Source organism: Fonsecaea multimorphosa (genome assembly GCF_000836435.1).
Source record: "Fonsecaea multimorphosa CBS 102226 unplaced genomic scaffold supercont1.38, whole genome shotgun sequence".
NCBI lineage: Eukaryota > Fungi > Ascomycota > Eurotiomycetes > Chaetothyriales > Herpotrichiellaceae > Fonsecaea > Fonsecaea multimorphosa.
In genome coordinates, this window is record NW_015971672.1 from 167,340 (window position 1) to 180,636 (window position 13,297).

General features: G+C 53.4%; 5 protein-coding genes across 5 annotated transcripts; 2 read left to right on the plus strand and 3 right to left on the minus strand.

Annotated features, from left to right (window-relative positions):
* Window positions 1-229: 229 nt before the first annotated feature.
* On the minus strand, window positions 230-1,765 carry Z520_11397 (uncharacterized protein; the record flags this gene model as incomplete). The annotated part of the gene is made up of 1 exon (XM_016781886.1): window positions 230-1,765. One exon carries the CDS (start codon window positions 1,763-1,765, stop codon window positions 230-232), a length of 1,536 nt encoding a protein of 511 aa, XP_016627044.1.
* A 680-nt stretch (window positions 1,766-2,445) lies between these two features.
* Z520_11398 (uncharacterized protein) lies at window positions 2,446-3,467 on the plus strand (the record flags this gene model as incomplete). The annotated part of the gene is made up of 2 exons (XM_016781887.1): window positions 2,446-2,602; window positions 2,680-3,467. 2 exons carry the CDS (start codon window positions 2,446-2,448, stop codon window positions 3,465-3,467), a joined length of 945 nt encoding a protein of 314 aa, XP_016627045.1.
* Window positions 3,468-3,495: 28 nt separating this feature from the next.
* Window positions 3,496-4,700, minus strand: Z520_11399 (uncharacterized protein; the record flags this gene model as incomplete). Its single annotated transcript, XM_016781888.1, has 2 exons — window positions 3,496-4,591; window positions 4,651-4,700. 2 exons carry the CDS (start codon window positions 4,698-4,700, stop codon window positions 3,496-3,498), a joined length of 1,146 nt encoding a protein of 381 aa, XP_016627046.1.
* A 3,343-nt stretch (window positions 4,701-8,043) lies between these two features.
* Window positions 8,044-10,943, plus strand: Z520_11400 (uncharacterized protein; the record flags this gene model as incomplete). Its single annotated transcript, XM_016781889.1, has 2 exons — window positions 8,044-8,442; window positions 8,496-10,943. The coding sequence occupies 2 exons, from the start codon at window positions 8,044-8,046 to the stop codon at window positions 10,941-10,943; spliced, it is 2,847 nt and encodes a 948-aa protein (XP_016627047.1).
* A 786-nt stretch (window positions 10,944-11,729) lies between these two features.
* On the minus strand, window positions 11,730-12,950 carry Z520_11401 (uncharacterized protein; the record flags this gene model as incomplete). Its single annotated transcript, XM_016781890.1, has 1 exon — window positions 11,730-12,950. One exon carries the CDS (start codon window positions 12,948-12,950, stop codon window positions 11,730-11,732), a length of 1,221 nt encoding a protein of 406 aa, XP_016627048.1.
* Window positions 12,951-13,297: the final 347 nt, after the last annotated feature.

A 13,297-nucleotide genomic window follows, 5' to 3' on the forward strand; every position in this document is an offset into this window, starting at 1 on the left:
GTTTCCCAATTCAAGCTGGTGACTTGAAAGGCGAGGTGAAGAGTTCGGAGGACGCTTTTGACTTCAGGCTGGCCATGTGGACAACTGAAGTGACATGTTTGGTTCAAGAGACCGGTGAAACGCTGTGAATATCCACCTGCAGTGTCAACATGATGATAATAACATCTGCTGCGTGTAATAGTCGTTCACTCATTCATCAGTGACAATCCCTGCCATCCCTGTCAATCCCTTAGACGCTGATTGTTTTGAAGACCCCCAGACCGCTTCCACCGGTGACCATGACCGTGCCCGGCATTTGTGGATGCCAGTGCAATTCTTTACCATCTTCAACGTGATGAATGAACAGCAACTGCGGAGGAACCTTTTCGGCACCTTCGCCCAGACCCAGGCCCGTTTCTCTACCATATTCCTCGTCGTCAAGCTCGACTGCGAGATCCCACAGAGTTGCAGTGTTGTCTGCACAAGCAACAGCCACCACGCTGTCATCCGTCGGGTGCCACTCGATGGAAGTGATGGGCTTCTTGTGGAAGTGAAAGTCTGCGACAGGGCTCGGCTTGATCTGCGCGCCGGGTGGCGCCCCTGACTGAGGCTTCCACTGCCGCAAATCCCATACTGCCCACTCGCCATCGTCAGCACCGGTAGCAAGCAAATGGAACGTCTGGCGCGACCACGACATCACGTTGACATCGGTGTTGCTGATCTTCACATCCACGGCGGGTTTTCGGCTCTTACTCCGCACATCCCACACCTTCACAGTCCCATCGGAGCTTGCGGACGCAAAGACAAATTTCTCATTGGGTGACCACTGGAGTTCTTCCACGGCGTCGGTGTGGCCGACAAATGCTCTGGTATCCGTCACCCAGCCGCCGCCCTCAGTTCGTTGTGTGCTGAATATCTGTCCGGCATTGTCACCAGAGAGAAGTCGACCGTTGGGATGCGAGGAAGCTGGCGCCCAATCTAGCGCGTATCCTTCAGTCTTGTGCATTCGGAGAGTGCTGAGGGGCTTTGAGGCGTTCGGAGGCAGTGTATAACCAGGTGTCGAAAGAGAATGGAGATGTGGTGATACATCATGGATCAGAACCTGACCGTTTTCGAGGCATGTAGCGGTCAAGGTCTGAGGTATTTGAGTCACGTCGGCAGTGGCAGTCGCTGGCTGGAAAGCTCTTATTCTGTTGGTTGTGCTTGGAAGTGGGATCGACCTTGACTCGAGCACTGGGTCAGATGCGCCCTCGTCGTCTTCGTCATCGTCGCTATCACTCTCTGAATCCGTCTGATTGCCGCGATCGATCCTGGACAGACTGCTCAACCGCAAAATGTACAACTCATTCTCTTTGGCGCGTGACGAGTCGGCTTGAGTACCAGCAACTGCATAGACCGTTCTTGGATATTGCTTGCGATTGTCGCCCAGGTTATCTCGTACAACGTCAAAGGATAGACAGGGCCACGTCGTCGACATCAGGTGGAGCATCTCGTAGGTGGAAGGGTCTGGCGTCAGAGACATTCCGGGTTGCAGTATCGATCGGCCTGGTATAAATGTCTGCTGGCTCGTGTCAACATCCATAGCATCTTGTGCCTGTTCAGCTTCTCTTTCGGCATCTGGTCGCCCATCAATGCCCGCCTCCATGACCTCGTCTTCCGACTCGTATTCATCTTCAAATTCGTCTTCGAAGTCGAGGGTAGGATCACCGTTGGCGCTCGAATCTGGCCGTTGCCCTGCCTTGAGGGACTCTAGGTTTTCCTGGCTCTCAGCGGTCCTTTTCGACATCTTGGTCAAATGGAGGTCTTATTCACAGTATCACAACTGAGGCAACGTCTGTGGCCGCTCAATAAATCTGCATTTCTCTCTCCGCACATGAATTTCGAAATTATTTTTTTTCTCCAAAAACATGCTTATGTAACGAAGGTCACGTGCAATAGTGGGATATTTGATGCCCATACATGTCCTGCTTCGGGTTACGCATGGATTACTCCGTATGAGCCAGTATTCTACAGTACTCGCCTGTAGTTCAAGACGCTTTGCCGGTTCAAGGTCATTCTTCTGGGCGAGAATCAAGGCATAGCCGTCTCATTACCGACCTTGACCAGAATCGATTCTGCTGCCGTATTAATAGTGAAATAGCCTCGGCTCTTATGGGCCCGCCCGGGCACCCCAGACATGGAGATCTCAATGCAGCGAGCAGCTACATCCTCCCGCACTCTCTACAAAATCGCTACTCAGCTAAAGTAAAGCACTGCTCCTGTGAGAACAAGAGTTGAGTTGTTGACAACCGTCTCTGAGCCTTGAATACCTCACGCAATCGCCTGCACCTACACCTTTCTTTCCTGTACGCTGACTTCGACTTGGAGCGCATTGAAAGAGGTCAGCTCTCACTGTACTACGGTTTCTGCACACCCGAATACTTCCCCTTCATCCTTCGAGCCGAGCCAGTGGAGATATAGAGAGCAATGTCCGGTGTACCAAAAAGGCGCCTCGCGGCGTTGTCGAAACAACTTGCGGAAGGAATACCTTCCGAGGGCACATTTGAGGAGATCCCTCGCATTAGACACGTCGCAGACAGCTCAGCAGGGCCGAGAGTCAAGGGAAAGGTTGTCATCGTTACTGGTACGCACCAAGAACACAACATCTGGCGAGCCCAAGCCACCACTAAGAGACTAATTTTGAGTGTATTTGCTCTTTAGGATGCAACTCTCCGATCGGCATCGGTCGAGCGTCTGCGCACCAATACGCCCAGAACGGCGCGAAGGCGGTCTATATTTGCGACTATGATGACAAGTACTTGGAGATGCACAAGAGGGAAATGGCGTCCTTGTACCCCGAGTGCGAGGTCCACTGCGTGAAAGTGGACGTCGGGGAGGAATCCCAGGTCAAAGCCGTGGTCGATCAATGCCTGGCAAAATACGGCAGACTGGACATCATGTTTGCAAACGCAGGCATCTCGGGTGTCCCCAATACCTTCGAACATATCTCGAGCACGGCATACATGAGGACAATGAGGGTCAACGCACTCGGTGTATTTCTGTGTTTCAAGTATGCCGCCATTGCGATGCAGAAGACAAGCCCCGAGAAGAAATACCCCGGAGGAAGCATCATTGGCACGGCGTCGGTGGCTGGCCTCCGGTCAAATGCTGGGGGGACGGATTACTCGGCCAGCAAAGCTGCCGTGGTGTCAATGGCGCAGACCATGTCCTATCAGTTAAGTGGGACAGGTGTAAGAGTCAATGCCATCTGCCCAGGTGTGATCGAGACCGGCATGACCAAACCCATGTATGATGCAGCACGGAACCGGGGCACTGAGAAGAAGATCGGCCAGTTGAATCCGCTGCAGAGAGGCGCGGTGGCCGACGAGGTCGCCAGAGTCGCCTTGTTCTTGGGGAGCGACGAGGCTAGCTACGTCAATGGCCAGGCCTGGGCTGTATGCGGAGGTCTGAGTGCTGGACATCCGTTCGTCCCAGGCAAGCTAGGGTGATGATTTTCAGAGAAGTGGTAAAGTAGACTCAGCCGTCCAGGTCTTTTTGAAGGACTTCCAAAACCTTCTTCTCGTCAATATTGTCCAACGAGGCAAGGTTTTCCTCATCTGCTTTGTCCCTCGGGTCGTAGGTTGGCAGGTTGATCGGCACTTCTGCCCCGTACTGTTTGTTGTAATCTTCTTCAGTGATGTATGGATCAGGCAAACCCTCGGGGCCATCATATCCAACATAGAAGGTCGGAAACTCCAGGATGGTCTGATTGCGAAGAACATCAACCAGCTTCGAGTCCGAAGCAACCGGAATCACACATTTCACTTTCGATATTGTGTTCGGCTTGAAAAGATAAAAGTTGAGGTTCTGTGATGAATATAGAGTTCCTGGATGCTGCCCATTCCTTTGTGTCGGGCTGTGAGTCGTGTCCGTGCGCTTCTGGTCAGTCACGAGTTCATGGGCGGTCGATTCTGATTCTGGATTCTGAGAGTTCCCCTCCAAACTTCCAGCATGCGACGTTCGCCCATTGACTTCTCTGGCAGCGACAGGCGGAACATATTGATCGGTGGGGCGAGGGGCTGAAACAGATGTTGTTTCAGCATCACTTCGCTTGCGTTTCTTGCGGTTGATGGCGTGTTTCCCAAATGCGATCAGAAAGGCTTCCTCGACCGTCCTCGACTCGAGAACATTACAAGTTCTCTTGTCGCCATCGTAGCACAACCATTCAGTCGTCCACATGAGACACTTTCCATGGCCCGCCCAATGCGACTTGTTTTGTTTGTGTCTTGACAGCCCCAAGGGCGCCCTGATCAAGGATATCCCTCTCTTTTCGATCTCGGCATCAAACTTTCGTTTAGCATCCTGGCCTTTTCGGACGAGTCCACTAGGGACCAAGTCAATGCCCTTGCTTTGGGTAAGCTCGTCCGCGCGGGCCAGAGATCTCTCGACGGAAGTGATGAAGTTGAAGTCCTGATCGACAGAGCTTGGTGTGGCCAAATCAGCTCGTTTCCGGTAGGCAGAAGGGTCTCGAACGCCTGAGCACTGAGCCCATGACTTGTGGCGCTTGACGCATGGCAGGGAGCATGTGTGCACTCCGCATCGAGGGCAAGTGTATTTGATGGGATTGACGTGGCTATTCAAGATCGAGGATTTAGTCGTTGTTGCAAAAAGTAGGACGAGATTCCAGCTTACCAAATGGCACAAAGATCAGTCAACAACACGTCGGCACTTGTTTCCTGCATAGCATCGTCAATTTCTGCGAGGCATGTTACTGCAGATGCAGATAGATAGGTCTAATATGGAATTCAACAAGTTTGGTTCAGTATGGCCCCGGGCTCTAAAACTTTTGTCTGTTTTTCTTTGCTTATCGATAACGAGGGTGGCACACCAGCCGGGGGATAAACTCGACGTCACTGTGCAGTCTCCGCATCGTTCAAGAGATGGACGACAGAGGGTACAACTACCTAGTAGGTACCTTACCTAGGTAGGTAGGTAGGTGGCTAGGCATCTAGGTACTCGGTAAACCTCTTGTCCATCTCCTCCCATCCTACTTTTCTGCCTACTTTCCCCTTCCATGCCAAGGTCCATCGTCTAAGCCGTTGTGGAGTCTTTTCTGTGGCACATTTTGGTGGCATCCTATGTCTTCCACTCTAGATATTTGGACTCCAGGACAGTAAAGGACCTGAGCAACCCGCATGTCAGTAGAATTGAGTTCTGTGTGTGACTCGAAATTTTGGTAGTTAAGCACGTCAATCATGCCCTATAAGATTCCTGTAACTGTGCAATAAGACCGTCAAACCCTTTTACATCCAGACTCCAAAAAGGCTTGCAAAATCAAGTTCATCTCTTTTCCTCCTTCGTTGGCATCAGCTTGAGTCAAGCCACCAGGTAGACTAGGTCGATGTCGCTGCAGAGTCGAGCGAGACACCTTGTTCAGCGACATCGGTAGCCAAGGTGCTTGTACCTCGTAAACCACAGTCGAATTCCAAACCTTTTTCCAAAAGCACACAGCTATCCGTCTTGGTCTGACCTCGATTAGGGCCTCATTCATCTTCCCGTAAACGAAATGGCCGTTGATGTTAGGGGACTTCCGCGTTTGGGGTTCTATATCCTCAGCTTCAACAGAGTATGTTGAGAGCTGATGTTGGAAATTCAAAATCCGCTTGACCCCGCGCATGTGCGAACCAACGTGGTACGCTTGAAGCTAGAAAAGTGGTGTTTGTGCCGCCGAGGGGAGTGAGGCCGGGCAAGAAAAGGCAAAGGCGAAAGAAAGCAGCAGCTTCATGCGATTGGGAGAAGTGCTGTCCCTCTCTCCCTCTCGTTCTCCCTCTCCCTTCTCTCTACTCGTATTCTCCCTGGTTGTTGCATGTTATGGTCGATCGGCCGGTTGCAGAAAACTCAACGCGCACGTGGAATTAGAGGAGCAGGACAGCCGGTTCATTGGGTAACGCACCAACCTTAATTGCCTTTACCAATTCCCCTGGCTGTACCTAGGTAGGCCTGTGGGATCAGAGTTTGGAATATACAGCACATCCTGGCAAACCTAGATAATTATGTTGTCGCGTCAGGCACGCAATGATCCAGCGGATCGTATCCTAGAATCTCGATTGGACGCAATTCTTGCGGCAACCCCGCGGATTGCTTTTCAATGGGGTACTCGTGCACGATATGTACCCCTGAGGCGTGCAGCGTTACTTCTGGAAGCAGGGCAAAGAAAACCTTGATACGCGGCAAGTGACCAACAGAAGTACGTCTCTCCATTCCCGACGGAAATGTAAATGCATCTGATGGCTTGAATCATCAGCCTTGACGTGAAGTGAAACGCGTCCGATTGCGGTCAGGAATTACGAACACGACGGAGGTCCGTCTCCTAGGTACCTAAGTAGTCAGCTCCTTCCCGTGTGCCGTGTGCAACTCGTGTGTCGCAGCCGTGTAGACCCCATAATGAATTACTCGTACTGCTGTGCTGGCAGGGAAGATTCGAAAAGATGCAGTCGTAGTAAAAACCTTGACTGTAACATGGCCAATTGCGGGCTCGTCCTTTACATAAAAAAACATGTGGCCAGATGGCTAGAACGCGCAACACGCGAGATTTTCCTTTGTTACGTCGTTCGCCCTTATGCTCGGCGACTTTCCATCAAAGAGATTGAAAAGAATACGAGTGACCGAGTATTGCTCCAGGCCCAGATGTCCAACCCATCCCTTAGGCCAAGGCACTGAATCTGTACCCGGTACTGAGTAGAGGAGGGGTAGTACGGAGAACCCGCTGAACAAAAGCCTAGAAGCTTGGGAAAGCAAGCCACATTCAAGCAAGAAGAGCGACCCCTGAAAGCCCACACAGGCCGTCGAGAAGGAAGAGTATGCACGTCTTCTTTTCCCCCCAGAAAATCCAAAAGCCTCAGCCAGCCTGTGATGGAAGTGGCCAAAAACGGTCGGCCACAGATTGGGGCTTTGCGCACAGGTCCGTCACCGAAGCCATCGTGGCCGTCAACCAAGTTTGCTGGCTCATCACAAACAAGTGGATCACGAGTGTTGGTTGCCAACCAAATTGAAGGCTGCCGGGGAAAAGACTGAGCCAGGGTGCTGCAGGACACCAGGGGCACGTCCAACCCAAAGCGGCGTCGTTCCGTGTGGGCGGGCAGCTCGACCATCTCGACCTGGATGGTGTGTGTCCCTCAGCTCCTGGCTAGACCCAACCTGGGGGGGTTCGAAGCTCTTTGGGCTGTGGGATGATTTGCAACAGGGGGGCCATCTCCATCATACTATGTGCTCGGACAATAGAAGCTTGTGAGGTACCTGAGTGTGCAGTGTGCAGTGTGCAGCTTGTGATGGTACAGACCAGATCAGCCACAAGATTGAGTGAATCTGGTAGAACCCTTCCTCTGTCAAAGCTGTCTCTCCTTGGTCCTTCTACCCAGTCCGAGGTACACAAATCCGAAATGGCGAATCTCTGCACACTAATTAACCTCTGCCAGTGCCAGTGCCAGTGCCTTTCCCTGTGCCTGAGCCTGAGCCGTGCCCGTGGGCACCCATTCTCGGTTGTGGGCTCGGTGGGCTTTGTCTCGGTGGTGTCGAGTGGTTTCTTCCCCCTGCACGCCTCATCTTGTTAGCTGCATATCCGGAGTCCACCACTGTTAGTCACTGCTAGTCGTGGCCCTTGATGGCACTTGATGTGCCTCCGGTCCGCTTGGCCTGACACCTCTTGTTGCGCCTTTTCTCGCTTCCAATGCCAGATGGACTCCTGAAATCTATGGAGCTTCAACTGTGCCTTGCAATAATCTCTCCTGGCACCTACGCTCGTTCCAGTTTTCAATAATCCTCCCAACGGTCGCAGCCCGTTGGTTTTTCTTTCTTCTTCACACCGCGGGGGCTGTCTCTGCACCACGTTCTCTTCCCCTCCCTCTGCCTCGAGGAGAAAAGAAACTCCTTTGTCTATCCCGTGAAGACATCCCCAGATACACAAGGCTGCAGGGTTGTCTGGAGCTCGCTGTTGCTTCCTGGTTGAGTTGCGGGAGGATTGACATCCAAGACCACACAATTGCAGTTGCTGAGGCGAACCTCCCTATCACCGTTCGAACCGGCAACATGGGTCCCTCGCTCAGAGGTCATACCTCAATGACTTCGATGGCTGCTCGACCTCAGACTCGCGATACAAACCGCCCTGCTACCCGAGAGCAGCAGGTTGACAATGCCATGGTCCCCAGCCGAACCTCCTCGCTCCATTCACGAATCACCCAGCCACTCCCTTCGACTCTAGCAAAGTCGAACAATCGACCGACGCCAAAGACGTTGACCCATGCATACATGGTCTGTGGTGTGGGAAGAGAACCGTCGCAATGGGTCAAAGCACCACCTCCCTCCCACGGCAAGATCCAACATATGAAAGGAGCTGTGGGCCAATTTTGGCTTCCCGAGATCTTGGGAAGCAGCCCCAGGCTGGAGACGGATAATGAAATTGCAAGAGCTCTGCACAGCGCCATGAGGGTTCGTCGCTCTTGCTCTCCACGGTTTGATTGCAACCACTGACCACTAGACAGGCGTGCTTCCCTCATGATGTCGAGATCTGCACGGGCAGAAGCCAGCCACACTGCGTTCATCACTCCTTCGTCCTCCAGCAGGACTCCCAACATACCCTATACGGCATTGCCCTGCGAGTTTGGTCAAGAGCCGATGAGAAACGCGCCGAGACCATTCGTGACCTTCGCCGCAAGACGGAGTCCGACTACAGAGATGTCGCAGATGAGACCTACTGGATCCCCTATTGCTTGAGCTTTCTTTCCAGGTATCCCCTCTACAACCTCCTGGGCGACTACCTGCGAGGCATGTGGATTCACTGGAACAAGGCCACGAATTTGTTCCACGCCGAGGAGGTTTCGAGAATCCTGAGCTTTCCGGCTCCACGACTGAATGACCTTGTACGGATCGATATGAAAGATTACGCCCTCTGCTATCAATTCCCATCCTCCCCCACCGGATTCCAGAACTTCAATATGTGGCCACTCTTCTGTTGCTTGAGCATTCCCAATATTGTCGGCCTCATTGAGGCGGCTGTCTCGCCTACTCGCCGCATCATCCTCACCAGCCACCACCCAGCCATGCTCACAATCGCCGCCGAAACCATCAGATTCTGTGTTCGAGTATACGAATGGAGTGGCTTGTATGTGCCTGTTGTCCATGCTCGCAATGCCAGTGAAATGGTGCAAGAGCCTGGACCATACATCCTAGGTATTACCACGGAATGTCGATCACTCTTTCAGCCACCAAAGGATGCTCTCCTGGTCGACCTGGATCGGAATCTCGTCATCACTGATCATCCACCGAACATTTTGACCGCTGGCCAACGCACCAAGATGATCAACCGTCTCACACAAGCCTTGAACAGCGACGTGGAGATCAGCGGGGTCCCTCAGCATCTCAAGTCTGCTTATGGAGGCGGCAAGCTCATCCCTGCTGGCCAAATTATTGTCTTGCGCGGCGAGGTTGAGAGTGTACAAGATCCCTCGTGGTGGAACCAAGACGCAGTCATGGCAGTCATGGACCACGTCTGCGAAAAGCTCGGTCGCAACACTGGTGTCAAGGCCATCTTTGGCGGTACCATGAAGAAACCGCTGATGACCAAGATCTCGATGAGACACATGAACGAGATTGTCCGAGAGCGTAACCAATATTCGCGAGACGCACTTGAAGCATGGCAAGACTTCATCAACCTGAAGGGTCGCATGGACACAGAGCTTGCCAAGGTTGCAAAGAGGAATAACTACCTCGAGCAAGAAGTCGAGACATGGAAGTTGCAATTCCAGAAATTCCAGGCCTTCGTCGAGTCTCTCAACAAGGAGCTGGCCGAACTTCGTGTCAAGATTGAGTCTCACAAGCGCGAGAACCGCAGACTTACCGGCCTCATCGACCAGCAGAAGGATGACGCTGCTCGTCTTGCTCTTCGCTTGTCTGGCACTGAGAGACAACGTGATAACGCACTAGAAGCGTTGGTGCTCCAGCAAGGTATTGCCGAAGATCTGGAGAAGGAGCGTGCTCGCAATCGGAAGGAGATCGCAGCCCTGCAACATACCAATCAAACCCTACAGCGCCAGCGGGATGAAGCTCAACGGGTCGTTCTCCACCTCCGATCCCTCATCACCGGCCAAACCCATCATATGGAACACATTGTTCGCTCCATCGGATCAGCTTCTGAGCTGGCCGAGTACATCAACGAAGGGTATGAAGAGGAGGAGGATGAAGAGGGAGAGGGAGAGCAAGACGAAGAAGAGCATGATGGGATCGCCGAAGATGGTGACGAACTCAAGGACACCAGACCAGGCAAACGGGTATCAAGATCTGGCTCCATTGACGGCCAAGATGTCACGCCCCAAATGGAGAACAAGCTCCTGGCCGCCAACAAGAGAGCCAGCAAACGCTACTCCGAGCTTAGCATGTCTGATGTGGCCGATCGTCATCTCCGTGACAAGACTGATGCCATTGCTGATATCATCCGCAACATCAGTGAGCAGTGTGCCGCTGCTGTCGAAGGGCTTCAGCTCGCCAACGAAGCCGCTGACGTCGAGGAGGACGAGCAAGCCGAACCGGACGAGGCTAGTGTGTCGGCCTCAACCGGCCATGCTCGACAAGATAGCGAAAATTTGTCTCCTGTCGACCATAGTGCCAGCGATTCTCGTGCAGGCACTGGTCACCTGACCCCTCAGAGCGAACGAAGTTCGATCCCACCAACACCGGACTTGGTACACCAGCGTTCCAGCACTGCATTGAGCATGGCAAGCACGGCGCCGACGAACTACACTGCTCGCGAGTCGCTCAACCACAACACCCGAGGTCCCGATCGCACCAAGATCGTTGAAGACGAAGACGCCGAGCGTGCCCACGCTAACGTTGCCAGCAGTACTGGCAGTGTGAAGGGAGACTCTGTGTCCGAGGAAAATGTGAAACCGCCTCCTGGTCGAGGTCCTGTTCTCAGCCGCGTGTTGGAGGCGTGAGGCACCAGACTGAAGATCTAATATTTTGCATACCATGGCTTTGGATTTGGATTCGCATCGAACTCGGGCTGGCAAGGAGCTTTGGCGCAATACCTGTTGGGAACGGGAACTAAGCGGCACGAACGACCTTGTCTGCCGTCGTGTCTCAAGGCAGTGAATTTGTCCTCGCTGTCCGACGTTGGACATGTTCCTCCTTTTTATTCTCGAAGGTTAATCTGTAATTCTGGGGGGGCTTTACTGCTTACGGCTTTTACGGTGTGATATTGCTTGTTTTTTGCTTTGTGATTTACCCGTTCTTTTCATGACACACTCAGTTGTATTGCCGCGTCCAGGCATGAGACTTGACTTTGATGGATGGCTTTTGCGCAAACGCAAGAGACAGAAAATACCTAACGGTTATTTGGGGAAATGGAAACCAGAAAGAACAAAGTGTTTGAGGATCTAGATATTGAACTGAGTCCTGTTCCCCCATGAAACGGGGCCTGTCTGCAGCTAGGTGGTAAAGCGAGCAAACAAGGCAGCCAAAATAGCACAGAAGCAGAACAGAGCAGAATAGACCGGCAGAAGCCCATCCATATCAACGGGGGAATATTCATTCACGTTCCAGCTAGCTGATCAGTCAGTCAGTCAGTCAATCAATCAATCTACCAACTGCCTCGCTTTCGAGTGTGTTTCTCCTTCGCGGTGTTCAATCTGACCCTGTCTTGTCTCTTGCATTGCTTCTTCATCCGCCCTCGTCTCCGCGTAAGTTCTTCTTTTCCTCTCCCTCTCGCTCCCGTTCTATACTCATGGCAGTTTTTGTCCCTGTCCCTGTCCCTGCTCCTGCTCCAACTCATCCTGAACCCTCACAACAGCCTTCAATCCCCTATCCCTCTTCCTAATATCCTCCGGGCTGGGCACACCATATGCCTGGGCGCATTGTTTTATAACGGCATCTTTCCACTCGTCATCATCCATGCTCAACTCCCCCGCATCCCTCCAAACGCCATCAATACTCTCGCCGATATTGTCCAAAAACCCCGCCATGCCCCGCGCCCCGCCGCCAAAGTTGTACATCTTGAACGGACCCGCGACGGCCCACCGCGGACCCAGACTGGCGCGCACGATCTCGTCCATATCCGCCACCGTGCACACGCCCGACCGGACCAGGTGGCACGCCTCGCGGAACAGGATGAAGGCGAGGCGGTTGGCGACGAAGCCGGCGGTCTCGCGCGCGATCGTGATGGGCCGGTGCACGGAGGAGAGTTGGGAGAAGTAGGTTCTGGCGAATCCGGTGGAGGTAGGGGATGTATGTGGGGAGGGGACGATTTCGAGAAGAGGCATCAGGTGAGGGGGGTTGAAGGGGTGGACGATTAGGAGGCGAGAGTGTGCTGAGGACTTGGTTTCCTCTGAAAGGTCGCTGTCGCTGGGTACGGTTGCCGTCGTGGGACTGGGACCACTGGCTGTCGTCTCGGTGCTGGTGGTAGTGAGGTGCTTGAGCTGTTGGCTCGCCGGGATCCCGCTGGTCGAACTCCACAGGTGCGTTTGGGGGCTCACATGGCGCAGCACCTCAGACCACGTCCTTTGCTTAAACGACAGATTCTCAGGCCCTTGTTCCTGCACGATCGTCGCGTTTTGTACCGCCTCACGCAGCGTCGAGCAGAACCTCAGCCGGCCGGACGAGACGAGCTTTTCGACCGAGAGCTCCCCACCCTCGGCCTCGAGACCACCTGATGCCGATGCCGACGCCGACGCCGACGCCGACGATGCACCTGTGGTCGACGATGGTGACGGCAAATATAACGGCAAAATAGCAGCGACATGTTCCTGCAGGTCCGGGCGCGGGTCGAACACCGACACCCGCGCGGCCGTGTAGGTCAAGTGCAGTGCCAGGAAGGAGATGCCGATGGCGCCGACGCCGATGAGGGCGACGTGTTCGGATCCATGGGGCAGCGGTGTCGATGTCGATGTCGATGTCGACGCAAGCTCAGAGGGTTGTAGTTGTTCTTGGACCGCTGGGCCTGGCATCTTGAGGAGGTGTTATGGGGTGGGACCTCGCGAGAAGGAATAGGAGCTCAAGGACGAGGATATGGCCGGCAGGATGCAGATGCCCAAGCTTGAAGCCAGCCGTGTAATGTAGAATGTGATCTCGTCTGCTCGCCCTGCCCCGTCCTGTCCGATGTGAGAGAAGCTGAAGATGGAAAATACGGGCCTGAATATCTCAATGAGGAGGTGCTCGACACTCTTTTTCACCCCCGATTAATGCAGTAAAAGCTTTCCCTCTGTCCTTCTTTTTTTATATTCCCGTTTACCTTGTCCCCCCCACCTTGCTATGTCGTTGTCTCTTACTCAGTGACAAGGAAGCCAGCCTCCCC